Source organism: Phaseolus vulgaris, chromosome 8, assembly GCF_051622355.1.
Source record: "Phaseolus vulgaris cultivar YP4 chromosome 8, ASM5162235v1, whole genome shotgun sequence".
Taxonomy (NCBI): Eukaryota; Viridiplantae; Streptophyta; class Magnoliopsida; order Fabales; family Fabaceae; genus Phaseolus; species Phaseolus vulgaris.
In genome coordinates this window covers 51,901,695-51,918,247 of record NC_143505.1, presented here as the reverse complement: position 1 = coordinate 51,918,247, position 16,553 = coordinate 51,901,695, and the positions used below count along the sequence as shown (strand labels likewise).

General features: G+C 27.8%; 1 protein-coding gene across 1 annotated transcript; it reads right to left on the bottom strand.

The window, feature by feature from the left end:
• Positions 1-598: 598 nt before the first annotated feature.
• On the bottom strand, positions 599-3,589 carry LOC137826805 (methylesterase 17). The gene is made up of 4 exons (XM_068632939.2): positions 3,273-3,589; positions 3,044-3,184; positions 1,487-1,621; positions 599-1,071 (listed from the first exon to the last, which is right to left on the bottom strand). The coding sequence occupies exons 1-4, from the start codon at positions 3,543-3,545 to the stop codon at positions 766-768; spliced, it is 855 nt and encodes a 284-aa protein (XP_068489040.1). The 5' UTR covers positions 3,546-3,589; the 3' UTR covers positions 599-765.
• Positions 3,590-16,553: the final 12,964 nt, after the last annotated feature.

Sequence of the window (16,553 nt, the reverse complement as noted above, 5' to 3'; positions counted from 1 at the left end):
TTATTTTAAAATAATAATAATAGTTGTATTATATTAAAAATTAATAATGTAATTGTATCATATAACAAGTAATTATTTTAAAGTAATTACTCTTATGCATCTAATATTATAATATATAAATTATTTTATATTTTTTTTAAAATGCTTAAACTAATAATTCTTTTTAAAATAATATAATTGTTAACTATATTTATATATTTTTAATATTCACGCACTATGTTTGTCTCAAAGGTGAACAACTAACTTTCATAGCTGAATGAAAGAAGGATAAGAGAGTAATAAACTTTATAGTTTGTGCTTAATTTTTATAAATAAAAAAAAAAAAAATAAGAGGAATAACTATTTTAAAAGCACTTTTTCATTGGATATTCATTTTAAAAGTTCAATAAGTTATGCAGTCTAAATTTCTGTTTAAACTGAATGATTGAAAATGGAGAAGTAGAAAAAACAAAACAAAAATGATTGAGAATGGAAATTATTTGAATTAAAAAAAATTATTATATTTTAAAAAATATTTGAACAAACTTAAAATAATCTATTATTTATGCTATCTAACACACTTTGGTGAAATTTCTCATCAAGATTGTTCATGCTAAATTTGGCATTATTAGATCTACCATTTTATTAAACTCCCTTCTTCCATATTCAGCAGATATCCTTAAATCTTGCATTACAATATATGATACTAAACATAAGATAGATCTTTCATCTTTTCGATGTGGGAGCACAATACATACCTTGACAACTATATACCAAATTGATATTTCATAGCACAGAGGGTGGGTTGGTAAGGTTGCATCCAAAGTCAACAGCTGCAGCTTTTAGAAGTAAACCAAAGAGGAGGAAAGGGGTGGAGAAGAAGGGGCTATGATCACTGTCTAGTTCATACACACTCAATGGTGGCCACCTCTTTATCATGGCTTCTTGTTGCTCTGCCTTCATCACATGGTCTTGCCTTGTCCTTATGTACACCCTTGGCACCTTCTCCACTTCACCATCCTCTGCAAACCTTGCACTTGTCAAGGCTAGAATAGGCCCTGCCCTCAACAGCATAGAAGCTAAGGTAGAATCCTATGGTCACATTAAACATGTTCAGTTTCATCAGTTACATTATCATTCAGATACTTGTGTCTGTTTTTCCTGGATAATAATAACATTTGTATTCATAACTTTGGTCTTTATCTTGAGATTTAAAAATGAATAGCAGAAGTAATAACTAGCACTTTTTAGCTAGAATGTTCTTTTAGGATGTTTTAATTTGGATAAATCTTGTGTATTTTGGTCTTCTTTTCAAGAAGTTGCCATAAAAGGTCCTACAAGTGGCAAAAGCATATGATAATGAAATTGATGGTAGGTATAAGTACATGGCATGTGGGGTACCCTGGAGCCAAAGGGTATGTCTGAGTAAGTGAACATGGGTTAAATAAACAGTTGTGTACATAAAGCACAACATGCATGACCCTTTTCCCCCCTTTTGAATGCATACCTCATGTGGAGATAAATGATAGATGATTTTGCGTTGAAATTCTTTTTTCACCAAAGCACTGGTTGGAGGCTTATCCTGTCCCAATCCAAATCCCAGCTGGTATACATCTCCAAACTCAGATAGGTCAGGTACACCCTGCATCACACAAATCAAAATCACCATCATTGTGTCCATTATTTACATGAGGAACAAAAAGTAATTAGCTACTCCATTCTCATGCAAAAATGGCAATTAGGCTCACTGATTCTTTTGTTTCTTTTCAATCATTGGAGATACTTTTGAACACAGTGAAAATTTTATATGATTCACACATCCTCTCGAACACAAACATCCCCTTTGGAACAGACTGTCGGGTAAGTCATAACCACCATTCAAGTCAAGAATATTAAAGCAAGAAAACTCCAGACTAAGTAATTTCATGTCACCAAACAAGAAAACATGACTAAGAAAGGTGATTATATGTGTTAGTAGAAGAGATAGACATCTTGGTGAAGGTTTAGATTGCACAAGATTGTTGAGAATGATGAGGCAAAGTCTCAAAGGAAAATACAAAATGTTATTATATTGAATAGTAGTTTACTCTGTCTCTGGTGGATGAGAGTCTCTGTGACCACTGGTTAACTTCTAAAATCACATTAACTTACCAAATAAGATTAATTTATCTTTAAATATTGTTAAATTTTTAACTCAAAATCTGTCTCTTTCATTTTTTTTTTACCAACAAAAATTAATTAATTAATTAATTCATCTCTGTGTAAATGCAGAAAATGGAAAGAAAAAAAAGAGGGATCCACAAATGTATCCAGTGAAGTAAAAAAGAAAGAGAAGAATAAGAAAAATATGTGATAGAAATGAGAAAGTCAATAAGTATTTAACTATTGTAAATAAAACCAAATTCATATGGTGTAAAAGATTGTAAATAACTACTTTTTTACAGCTAGTTTGTGGTGAAATGCTTATAGAAGGAGGCTGATTTCTAGCTTAATAATAAAGTATTTATAAGTTTATTAACTTGTATCAAAATCAGAAAGATAGACAAAATTAAAATAGAATAGAAAGAGAGAAAATAAAATTTATCTATTTTCTTTATTTTGTGTTTTTGTTTAACACACCTCGATCCGGTTGCCAAACAGTTACTAGCTACTTTGTTTTGTATGGAAGTATTCTTTTGAAAAATGTGAGAGTTGGTGCGTGTGCCTCAGATTTATTAAGACAGTTGGCCATCGTTTTTTTTTTCAACAGAGCATCAACATCAACTTTGCTGGGTCTTCAAGTGTCCAAAAGTTAGACAGCAATGGAAACCTATCAGCATCACTATCACATACAACACTGAAGCAAGGTTTTCACAGTCACAACCACAACCATAGCATCAAAGTTTTAGAATCAATGGTTGTAGTTATGAGTGTATAATCATAGCTGTTCAGAACATTAAAACCTTGTAAATAAGATCATAGTTTAATATGACAGTACTTAATCTTCTGTTTAAGGAAAGAAGAGACATATATGTATGAGTGTTGAATAATTCAATGGTGAGAAGAGTTGGTGAAAAGGACTCACATGTTTGAGATCTTCATCTGTCAAGAATCCTAACTTGAGCATAGTTGCTGCCACATACACAGCTAAATGGATCTTCTTGGCAAACTTGTGACAAGCCTCGGTAACACTCAATCCTCCTGCACTGTGCCCCACCAATATCACCTACAAAACATATGGGGTCAATTTACATGTGAAAGAAGATAAACTAAGTCATATTATTACAGTCTTTGATGATGATTAAGACCAAAACCTGTTCATTTTCTGGCAAAGCAGACAAGAAATCCATGAGGGGTTGGTTGTAGTCATCAAAAGAAAGAACAGAATCAGCATGAGACTGGTCAATTCCTGCACTCTTGAGGTCTATGCATGAGACCTTGTAGCCAGAATTCTCCATAAGACACCTGATTTTGTACCAGCACCAAGCTCCTCCACCAATGCCATGCACCAGCACAAAGTGAATTGGTCCTCTGGAATCACCACTTTCCTCACTCACTGCCATGGCTTTCTCCTCCTTCACCCTCATGTCACTTGCTTTCTACTTTGCTGGTAAGGATACATGGTGAGAGAATAAATACTCTTTATGGCTCATCATGCTTTCCATTTTTGTATCAATTTAATTTCATTATTTGGTCAACCAGTGTAAAATTAGAGTACATATTTTAAATCATTATTATAAAAATTAATAAAATTATATCCTTTATAATAATTTATATTTATATAACAAAATTTAATTATTTTTATTAGTAGAAGTCCCACGTTGATCTGAGATGAGAGCATTTTATTGTATATAAGTTGATGCAAACTTAATTTAATAAGTTAATTTTATGAGATTGAGTTAATCTTAAACTTCACTTTATACTATTTATCCATCTAAAAATTTGTTATTGTTTTTTTAACATAATTTTCTCTTTTATTATAAAAACTCTTTTCCTCACATAAACTCATATTTCAGAAAATATATTCAAACAAAAGTTTATTCGGAATATTCCATTACAACCATTATTATCTATTACACATTTTATTAAAATAATTTAAATTTAATATACTTTTACTTCTTATAATATGAACAGTAGTAAGCTTTGATTTTTCATTCTTATAATTTTTTTCTTTGTTCTTAATTCATCAGAAATAACCCTTTCAAATAACAAACAAACAATGTAATATGTTGGTTTATTTCACTTAGAAAAACTTCTTAAATTCATCATATTAAATTCATCAAATAAACATGCATCTATCTTAAGTTAAATATTAGAGAGTAAAAATAAGGATGTAAAATATTTTTTAAATGAAAATCAAATAATTTCTTTTTATAACAAGTAAAATTAAAATTTATAATTTTTTATAAAAAAATGAAAAATAATATATATATATATATTATATATATATATATAAACCAAGATGAAAACTTATTATTTTGTTCATAGACTAACAATTGAATAATTTAATTTCAGAGAATTATAAGATAGCAGGATTTTATATAATGAAAAAAAAATATTATTAAAAATAATAGTATTGGGAGAGAGGGTCATTTTCATGGATGAAAAGAAAGTTTGAAAATGTGAACATAAAATGGTATGGAAGATAACGTCTTGCGTTGCAGTGGCGTGGGATGCACTCAGATGAGGATTTTGAGTAATGAATCATGATCATGATCACAATCATGTGGCTCAGAAAGGTTTCAAATTGTGCGTTCCTTAAGACGCGCACATAGCTAAAAGTAAACCTCTTTAAATAATTACACATACATTCGTGCAGTGAATAGGATTTTGCATTGGAAATGGAGATTTGTCCTTCCACCACACACCTACCACTCTTTTTTTCTCTTTTCCTACTCACTTCAAAAATTACTATTAATAATTATAAATTTAATTGTAGAGGATTTTAATGTATGTGATTATATAAATATACATTACATGTAAAATAATTATATACGCATTGTATTATTTTATTTTCAAATGATGAAGGTAAAGAACTATAATTGGTTGTGCGTATAATGATAATTGATAAATGATTAAACATTTTATTAGTGGATCAATCATACTGTGATATTATAAAGAAATCGACAAGAGTAACTGAGAAGGGAAATAATTTTTTTTTCTTTTAATTATAGTATGGTGAAAAGTTGTCATAAAAGAACAATGATATTTGATACCGAATTTAGACCACCACTGTAATCCTATTTTTACCTAGTGCAAATCAAGAGTGAAGCTACACTATTTTAAGTGGGGTGATAAAAATATAAAATCCTTTTATAACTATATTAGTCTTATAATAATTCAATACATAATACCGTATAGATAATATTATTTGATAAAATCTGAAGAGTAATTTTAATTTAAGATCATTTATCTTTTTTGAAAATTAATATTCAAGCATAGTTTATGAATTTGATAACTTGTGTTAAAATATTTAATTTTCTATTTTAAATTATTGGGTTTTGTTTGTTTGACTCAACTTTCTTTTTCTCTTTCAGTTAGATCTTAATCTTTTTCTTATATATACACCATGTATTTTACTCTCTAATATAAAAGTGAATAAAAGTTTCTTTTATATTTAGTTTTATCTACAATTAGGGTTCATCAAAATCTCTCTTTCTCTATTACGATTACGTGCGTACGCTACATTAAAGCATCACATCAGGCAAGGAATATTCATCTTCATTTACTATAATATGGTATCAGAGTCATTTCGAGTCTATCTTAGCGAGTGTTTGTGTTGGGCCTATCGTGTCATCCGCTATGGAGCCGCTATCGGACCACCCATAATATATGAGGGTGTGTGTTGGAGATCCCACATCGACTAGAAATTAGAGTCTTACTTAGTATATAAGTGGGTGCAAACCTCATCTCATGAGCTAGTTTTATGGGGTTGAGTTAGGCTTAAAGTTCACTTCATAATAATTTGGTTTTCAAATTTGGAAAAGTCGTGTTTTTAAATTCTCTATAGCAGATTGTGTTAGACGATCTTTTTAAATTCTGTTTTTTTTTAGAATTGACTTTGAATGCATGTTGAACTTGAAACTCAACGTGTTATCTTTATCATTTTTCTATTATCTATTATATTTTCTACTAAACAATCTCAAACATCCCTTCTTTTACTTTATTGTTATTGCTAACTTTGATGGATTGCAAGTAAAATCCAAACACTATTTGACTGAATTCATAATAGGATTCGTTGAAAGATGAATGGTCAACTGACTTTATCTACACTATTATTATTTTTTAAATAGTTTACACTAAAACTATTTTAATTTGATTGAAGAAGGAAAATAATAAATGTCAAACAAAACTTTATATATAGAACTCAAATATAACATAAAATCCTTAAAACACTAAGTATTTACAAAAGTATATGTTCTAATTGTTAAACCGTATATCATACAAAATCTTACCAAGAACACATTCACATCACCATATGCACTCATGGAATTAGACACCAATCTAGTCATAAACACCAATAGGTTACTACATGACCTTCACATTAGACACACAATCAAATAGATAGCCTCCTATGTTCCTTATAAACTACCATTATTTAGATTCAAGCTTCGTATTTCATGAAATCTTCATGTTATCAATGTTTAATGTTAAACAACTTAAATTATGTTTTGATTTTTTAAGCATTTTATGACCCAAATGTGTGTATAAAAAGTAGTTTTATAACTCTTTAATAATATAATAAATAAATATAAATTTTGAAACAAAAGATTAAAACATAATAGTATGTATGCAAATCTCACAAATCAGGTACTAGTTTATACTAAATTAGTTTTACATTAAAGAGACACTAATAAGAGAGAGAAACAAATAAAAAGAAGAAAAAAAATGTACTCGCAACACTTCAAACAACCCAATGTGAAGATAATAAGATGACTTTTAACATCACATCATGAAAAGTTAAAGAAGATGATGGTTTTTAAAGTAAATTAATGGTAGATTTATGGTATGACTCAATCCTTTTCAAAGTCTTTGATCCTAAGAAAGATAGATGAATCCACATATATAATCATAATGTGAAATGTTGTCTTTTAAAGCAATATTTATCATATGACTCAACCCCTTTTAAAAGCCTTATCATTTTTCTAAGGGTTTATTTCTTCTACTGCCCTCCTCATATAGTGTATTCCCGCACTTATAAAGAAAAGTCTAAATTATTCATAAGTTTAACCATTCTAAATTTTACTAAAAATATATTATGATTACGTAATTATGAAATGCATACCATTATAGATAGTGCAATTTCACATTTAGAAATATATTTTAAATTATTTCGAATTATATAATTGAAATATATTTTTGAATTTATAATTTGAAAACCTATTCTAAAGATTTGAAAATATATTTTAGATTATACAATTTAAAAATATATTCTGAATAGCATAATTTAGAAACATATTTTAGATGTATAATTTATAAATAAATTTTACACATTATAGAATATATTTTTAAATTATATTTTTTAAATTATACAATATAAATATTTGAAAATTTAGACTTTTTAAACACTACATAAAGGTGTATAAAGAAATCATGAGTGTGGCTCGAGGAAGAGCAATTGTAAAAGGGAAAATTCTTCTTTCACTTCCATGCCTTGCATCTTCATAGAATAAGCAAAATAATAATTTTACCCTTTTCATAATCTTTTTTATTGAGCACAATTTCTTCCCCTTCTCCGTCGTAGCAATCCCGACCTCCAACTTTCATCGTCATAGCATCCTTCCACCTCTAGTGTCATTGTGCACTAGTCTCCACCGCCACAGCCCCTCACACTCATAGTCTAAGCAAAAAAAGTTGTATTTTGGATTAAACAATTTGAAATACAAATTAATATATTATGGATTCTAGAATTCGGATTACATACCAAAATTTGTATTCTAAATTGTAGAATATTTGTATTTCAGATTATACAATTTAAAATGTAAATTTTGTATTCTGAATTGTATATTTCAAAATGAAAATTTTGTATTCCATATTCTACAGTCTAAAATGTAAATTTTTTTATTTTATATTGTAGAATTTAAAATACAATTTTTTTATTCTAAATTGTAACCGAAATGGAAAATTTTGGTATTTTGAAAATATGGGAGTGCCAAAAATATTATGGAGGTACAGAAAGAATTTGCCTTGTAAACGTGGCCATCACGTACAAACCCAGCCCATTATCGTGTTTTTATTCTATATGAAAATTTGAAAACTTTTGTTTACATCATGCAAGCATTGAAATATATTTTTCTTATATTTTAGAATATGAAAATATTCTAAAATGTCCTTTATTTAAAAGAAAAATATGCACTTTGATTTTTATAGTTAACATCTTCTAACTCAACCCAAAGAGCTAATTTGGACAAATTCAAATTTTGAAAATATAATCATTATATTTTTTTGTAAAGGAATGCAGGTTATGTCTTATATCGTTACAACCTGATTTAATGTTACTATTATTTTAAAGAATATTATTTTTTTGAATATTTCTGACAGTTTATTTTGAATAAGTATACATTATTAATTATGAATAATTTTTATTTAATAGATAATATATTTTATGACATGATATTTTATTTCTAATAAATTTATTTATTTTAAAATATTTATTAAAGCATAAACCCTAAACCTATACCTTTATTAAAATTTATACTCTTTTTTTTAACTTTATCTGTATTAGAATCATGTATTGCATTAAAAAAATTCTTGTAATTTATTTCAAGTTTTAATTGCATCATAATTAAATTTATATGTAATTATCTTTTTTGTCTCTACAATATTCAATTTATTATCATGGTTATTAAAAAATTTAATTTGGTCCTAACATATTGTATTTAAGTTTATTCTTTCTATTAACTTTGGATTAACAATATTAAATGCTTCTGACGTGATAAATGCAAACATGGATTATAATGTTGCAGAGATGTAGACAACGTAGATGTTGCAGAGGCTCTTGATGGAGGTGAGGAAACGAAGTGTGGAGGCGGGTTGGGGAGGGAAGCACGTGGGGGAGGCAGTGGGGTGAAAGGGCATTTGAAGAGGAGGAGACCTACGTGTACAATAAACCACAATCCATGTTTGCACTTATCTATACCACGTCAAGAGCACTTAATGTTGTTAGTTCAAAGTTAACAACAGGGACCAACTTAAATACATTTAAAAAAAAGTTAGGATCAAATTGATTTTTTTAATAACTACCGTAATAAATTGAATATTGGTCCTAAATGTAGGGACCAAAAAATTAATTATACCTTAAATTTAAATAAGTCATTTAAGGCAAATTCTTCTTGCACCTCTATACCTTCTCTCTACACCTTCATATTTTTTTTTAAATTTCAAGCCTACCCCTTCTAAGCATATGTTAGGCCTTTTGATTTGGTGGAGAGTATGGTGACTTCTTCACTTCCAAGTGGTTTTGGTTGCTTGTGGTGGTCGGTGGTTGTTGGTGAACGTTGGTGGTTGAGGTAAGTTTTGTGGTATTTTTACCGTTTGTTTTTCGTTCGCTTATATTTTTCATTTTTTCATGTATACCGGATTGTAAAATTTGTAACTCCCTTACTATAATATGTATTCCAAATTGTATAATCCAGAAAGTAATTCTGAATTTGGAAATACCTTTCAGATTGTATAATTTGAAATACATTTAAAATTATATTATGGATTGTACAATCCAGAAGTTATTTTCAGAGTTGAAAATACCTTATGGATTGTATAATCTAAAATACATATTATAATAAGGGGTGTTACGGATTGTACAATGCAGAATATATTTTCGAATTTAGAAATACGTTCCAGATTCTAAAATCCATAATATATTTTGTAAACAAATATATTATGAATTTTAGAATCCAAAAAATATTTATTGATCCAAAATTACCTTATGGATTTTACAATTCGAGGGTGTAAATAGAAAAAACTACATTTTCAGTAGAATCTAAAATGTATGTTTCAAGAACAAAACGGTCTTTTGCCTAACCTATGGAGGTGCAGAAAAAGTTATGGAGATGCAGAAGAAAGAGCCGTGATTTAGTAATCAGTTTGGCCCAATAAAAGAAATCTCTAATAATCCACTCCTTAGCAAAGGATGAAGAAATAGGATAGCCTAAAAAAAAAATAAGTGAAAAATAAAAAGAAATACACAACTAATTTTTTTAAAGAAAAATGTGTTAAATAGACATAAAAAGAAAATTTTTAAATAAAATTTATATATATATATATATATATATATATATATATATATATATAAACTCCGTTTTTTCAATTTGAAAATGCACTGGCCATACAATATTTACAAATTTGTTTGGGAAATATATAAATTCATGAGTAAGTTATATAAGTGATAACTAAAGACTCGTAAGCACTTTTACAAGAGCTTTTATAATTAAGAAAATGTTGAATAAATATTTCAGATGTTAAATAAAAAAATTTAATTTTAATTTTTCATTTCCTTTCCCTAGAAAAAAAACATAAAAATAATGATGATTTAATTTGTATATAATGACCATTGTCATTATATACAGTTGTGTGCCAGTTTCTCAAGCACCACTTTCAATATTTAATTCTTAGAATAAAGAAAAAGCTATTTTTATTTTAATCAATTTTAATGACTATATTATCATAGACAATAATATAAACAATTTCAATCAATTTATTAACTCATATGTACCTTATGAATAGAAGTATGAACCAAGCCAAGAGTCACAACAATCAAATTTTTAAGAATGGCACGACCAAAAGCAATGTAGGAAATTCTTTACAAATTTTTCATCACATTACTTAGTTTTAGATTATTGTTCAGCCATTAAATTTACAACTACTTTATAATTTTTTATTAATAATAAAAAATATTTTAAATATTAATTTTTTAATTTATAAAATAGTATCTAACTTTATAATGATCAATTATTATTTTTTTCTAAAATTAATATTTAATAATTTTCTTGTGATGATAAAAAAAAAATTTAACCTCACTCTCCTCTTTCCTTAACTTTGATTGGTGTGATGTGAGACATATAATTAGAGCTTTTAGAAGATTTAAAATTTCTATTCCACCTGTTTATAAGCCAAAAATGTACTTTATTTAAATTTTTTTGTTTTAAAGTCATGATTACCTTCATATAATGAAAAAAATTCCTTATTATCTCATCTTGTGTTGTTTTTTTCTTCTTTTCTTTTTTATCCATTAGAAGATTCTTTTAATTAATTATTTTTATTACTTAATACATATTTTTTCATAATTAATTAATTAATTAACTTTTTTCTAATTAAATTTTATTATTATTTTCATTTTATTTAATCATTGTTTTTTAAAAACTAGTTGATTTACTTTTCAATATTCATACTTAATATATATATATATATATATTAAATATGAATTTAATTATCAGAGTTAAAAGGTAAGATTTTCTCATATTTTAAAGTTAGAATTTCAAAAGGATAACTTTAAAATATTATAGTGATTAAACTCAATTATATCTTATAATTTTTCATATAAGTCAAATTTATGTTTTAATGTTTTTTTTAACACTACTTGTAAAAACACACGTGATATTGAAAAGGTTAAGAAAAACTCCATTATTTTGGTTTTCAATTCATGTTCTCGACTTACAACTCTAAATATAAATATATTAATATTAAAGACAACGAATCTTTTAGCATGTGGTATTTAACTTTAAGCTAGATACTTGAGATCGTTTGACATTGTACTTAAAATGTCTGAGTTCCTATTCTAAAATAAATTATGAATATGTGTACATATTTTAAAACTCTAAGCTCAAATTTATGAAAACATATTCTACCTACCATTCAAGGAAGCCAACTTGTGAAATCTTTATTAACCATCTTTTTAGGTTTGACAATTAGTACAAGCGAAATTTACACTTTTCAATAAAATAGAAACATATGGTAGATAGACATTTACCTTTCAATGGGTACACCTAATAATAATGTAATGAACTTCCAAGTTTTGTTTCACTATCATAAAAAAGGTAGAAGAAAATAACATTTTCTAGTGACAAAGAGTTTGAATGATGTGAGACTCAAGGTTATCAATATCTAATTGACTTAAACTTTTTGCCACATAAATGTTGAAGAATGAACATAACTCTACTAGTAATGCAACCACTTTGTTAAAACATTTTGGAAATAGGTAGTATTTACTCCATTAGAATATGACAATTATAACTTTTTAGGCGAAGAAAATTTATTCTTTACAGTCAAAGGAGCAAAAAAAAATGTGGAACACTCTTACAATCACTTATGAGAATATCCACAAAGATAAAGAAAAACAAACTTAGTCTTCTTGCCAATATGATCTCTTTAGTATGGAAGAGAATGAAAACATACAAACTATGTTTAATGAATTTCATACCATACTAAATTATCTTAGTTTTTTGGAAAACTTCATAAAATCTTAACAGTTTTTCGAAAATATAAAGATTAAAGATTACAACTTTGAGGATACTCAAAGGATTGAACAACATGCCCATAGAAGAGATCATAAATACACCTAAGGTGCATGCGTTGGAGTTACAACAAAACAAAGTCCTCAAAAAGGAAAGAACAGTATATCTCAATTTTTTTTTTAAAAATCCTACACCCACAAGGTGAAAGATACTAAAGAAAATGCCTCAAGATATGAGGACTCTAAGGGACATGGTGACATATTTCCTTTATCTCTAGAAAAATCCATCAAATATGAAGAACAAAATGAGACTTAGACAAAAGGGTTCAACATCAATAAATCAATAAAGTAGAGAGTTTAAAGAAAAGAAAATTAAATCATCTATTATGAATACAAGATGTTAAAACACTTCATATTAAAATGTCTCAAGACATTAAAATGCCTCATAACAAGTAAGTAAAAAAACTTAAAAATATGTTAAAAGAATCTTCTTACTAACATGATAAAACCATACTAGTAAAGAAACTACAAAAATAAATTGAAGAAACTGAATAGTATGGTTAAAAATAATTTTACATTGAAATTCACAAAATAACTAACAATGAGGAAGGTTGCATTCATAACATTTATTCACACAAATAAATTGCTTTTTATTTTTTGAATTTATTTTCTCCATAAAATGAAACCAATGAGTGATGAAGAAGTGTTTTGGAGTTTGCTTTAAAAGGGTAATCTAAGCTATGACTTTGACTTGGTCCAACGTCAACCCTCCATCCATGGAATTCAAAACATGTTACTTCATCTACAGCTTCATGTTGACAATGCTATTTTAGAATAACTTATTCCTTTTCTATATGGGAATTAAAAAACTAAAAGTCACACAAAAACCAACTTACTGTAGTTGGATCACCAAACTAAGGCACTTAACAAATGTATTATTTTAAAAATCAATTTGATGTATTTATAAATTTTAGTTAAAAATAGCCTTCATTTCCTAAACTCCAACAACAATGTTTAATCAACAAGTTAATGAATTTCTTCAACAAATGAATGAAAACAATAATATATAAATATACTAAAAGAAAGTTAGTAAAAATATACAAATACTCTTAAAATACACTAAAAATAGAAAAAATTAAATGACTTTCTTAATTTAAATTTAAAAAAAGCAACTTAACTAACAAAGTAACCCGTGAGTATAAACCTATTCCTATCCAATTTTATCTTTGGGAGAAAATTTGTCTTACAATGTTTGTTTATATAAACATCAAATTCTTCGAGAAATATTTTTAGAGCTCTCACTTGTAAAATTCAAGAGACAAATTATTGAACTCATACAAGAAATTAAACTACAGGAAATTGAAAACTAAAAATAAAACAAATATAGTGACAAAATTAAACTATAGGGATTTTTGTTGTCATTAATATTGGGATGAGAAAGTTTAAGTAAGGATTATACAGAAATCACGTATAAATTATTTTGTTACTAATTTTAATTTTTTGACATAACAAGAAAACAATTATCAAATTTGAAATGGAGGATGACGACAAAAGAAAATGAATTATTTTGTTACTAATTTTAATTTTTATTGTAGTAACAAGGAAAATATATTAGTTACAGAGGAGGAGAATGGAGAAACAAGATGAAAGGGAAGCATACATGAAATAGTGATATTATCCTTAAAAAAAAACTCACACAAAGACTAAAAGAAAGAATTAAATGATAATTAGTATGAATTTAGTGTTCCATTAGAAATTGACCCTAATATAAAGGTAACTAATGCATTAGGGTGGACTATGCATTAAGACTAAAATTCATAGGCATGGAGGTTTATATTGTCTTCATGATCCTGTTAACATACATGAAGAAAAATATTTGACAAATTGTAATGTTCTTAATTCCAAAGAATATGATATTGACCTATGGCATTTTAGATTAGGCCATCCTTCCAAACATGTTGTTGAACAAGTTTGCAAAAAAATTTCTTATGTTAATTCTAGTTCTGATAAGCTGTGTGATATAGGTCACCTTGCTAAACAGCATAAACTCCCTTTTCAAATAAGTAATATTGTTTCTTTAAAAACTTTTAATCTCATACATATAGATATAAGGGGACCTATTGTTGTTAGCTCTATTCACAGTCATAAATACGATTGTTCCAGGCACTCTTGGATTTTTCTTATGAAAACTAAAGGAGAAACTAGAAACTTGTTACACAATTTTATCATTCTTGTTAAAAACCAGTTTAATCGAAACATCAAAACTATTAGAACTGATAATGGAAAAGAATTTGATTGTAATGAATTGTATGAGAAATATGACATTCTACATCAAAGAACTTGTGTTGAAACTCCCCAACAAAATGTTGTTGCCGAAAGAAAACACCAGCATATCATGAATGTCACACGTAGCCTTCTTTTTCAATCAGGTTTGTCTAAATCTACTGGTCTTATGTTGCTAGTCATGCTACTCATTTAATAAATAGTCTTCTTTCAAAAAATTTGAAAGGTAAGTCTCCTTATGAGATGTTATACTGCGAACCACCTACATATTTAAATCTTAAAACCTTTGATTGTTTATGTTTTGCCTCCACTTTGGAAAACAATCACAGTAAGCTTGAACCAAGATCTAGAAAAAGTGTTTTCATTGGATATAAAACTGGCATTAAAGGGTATGTACTGCTTGATGTTAAAAGTAGAGAAATTTTTATCAGCAGAAATGTTATCTTTTATGAAAACATTTTTCCTTACAATCTAACCAATCACCACAATAAAAATAATGATAGTTTGATTCATGATGATGCTAATCTCTTATTTGATCTTAATAGTTGTACTGGAAGTACCATGGCTGATTCATGTAATATTGTTCATATTCAAAATTCTTATAACACACCAGAAATTGCTCACAATGTTGATTCTGTTTCGGAGATTCCGAACGGTGTTGACAATCTGACAGAAAGTAACAGCTTCAATAATGTAGATCCTGACACTGTTATTCAAGATGACCTTGGTAGTGATCTGAGACGATCTAGAAGAATAAAGAAAATTCCTCCCTATCTTGCTGATTATCACCATCAAACTGCAAATCTGCACAAAGGTTCTAATTCTAATTTCAAAATCAAATATCCTATATCTTTTGTTTTGACATATGATTTCCTATTTGACAAGCATTTGAATTTTACTTTGGCTATTTCTTCACATGTTAAACCCCACACTTACGAGGAAGCCATAAGAAACTCTAATTGGGTTGAAGCTATGAACAAAGAAGTTCGTGCTCTTCAAGCTAATAAGACATGGTATATCACTGAATTACCTCATAACAAGACTTTTATTGGATGCAAATGGATTTACAAGATAAAGTACAAATTAGATGGTTCCATAGAAAGGTATAAAGCACATTTAGTAGTTAAAGGGTATAATCAGTTAGAAGGTATAGATTTTTTAGATACTTTTTCTTCGGTTGCTAAGCTGACTGATAAGTGTCAATGTGTAGTTTTTATGATTGATAAAATTGAACACTTTGGAACTTAATTGTTTCTTAATGTAAGAAAATTACCCTAATATGAGAATTATTGAATCTGATTATATATTTTGAACCAAGAAAAAAATGAAGAAATTTAATCTCAATTTTTGTGTAAATTGCAGATGAATATGAAACATTGAAAGAATGTATTCAAGCTAGCATTGAAAGAAATAAAGCAAAAACTTAATTGGATCACAAGAGGATTTAGCTCAAGCTAGAGGATTTAGCTCAAGCTAGAAGATTTAGCTCAAGCTAGATGATTTAGCTCAAGCTAAATATGTCAAGAGTTGATTAAAGGTGCAGTATTAATCTAGCCCAAGCTAGAATTGCTAGCTCAAGCTAAAACTGTCCAGAGTTGATTAAAGGTGTAGTACTGACCTAGCCCAGGCTAGAATCACTAGCTCAAGCTAAAAATGCACCGAAAGATCTAGCTTAAGCTAAATTGGCTAGCCTGAGCTAAAGTTCATTATATAAATTTTGAAACACAACTCAAAAGGGAGCGGTGAAGAAAGATTGGATTTTTATAGAGAGAGATTAGTGAGAGAAGAAGAAGAAACCTTTGTTCTTAGGAGAAGAACTTGCTCATATCAACCATTCTTATGCAATCCAGATCAAAAATGAAGA

Bases quoted from the DNA above. Each gene is read 5' to 3' on its own strand.
- LOC137826805 (XM_068632939.2), bottom strand. From the start codon at position 3,545: ATGAGGGTGAAGGAGGAGAAAGCCATGGCAGTGAGTGAGGAAAGTGGT. The intron at 3,185-3,272 runs GTTTTGGTCTTA...TATGTTTTGTAG, and splicing joins CTTTGCCAGAAAATGAACAG to GTGATATTGGTGGGGCACAG. The intron at 1,622-3,043 runs GTGAGTCCTTTT...TGTGTGATGCAG, and splicing joins CAGATGAAGATCTCAAACAT to GGTGTACCTGACCTATCTGA.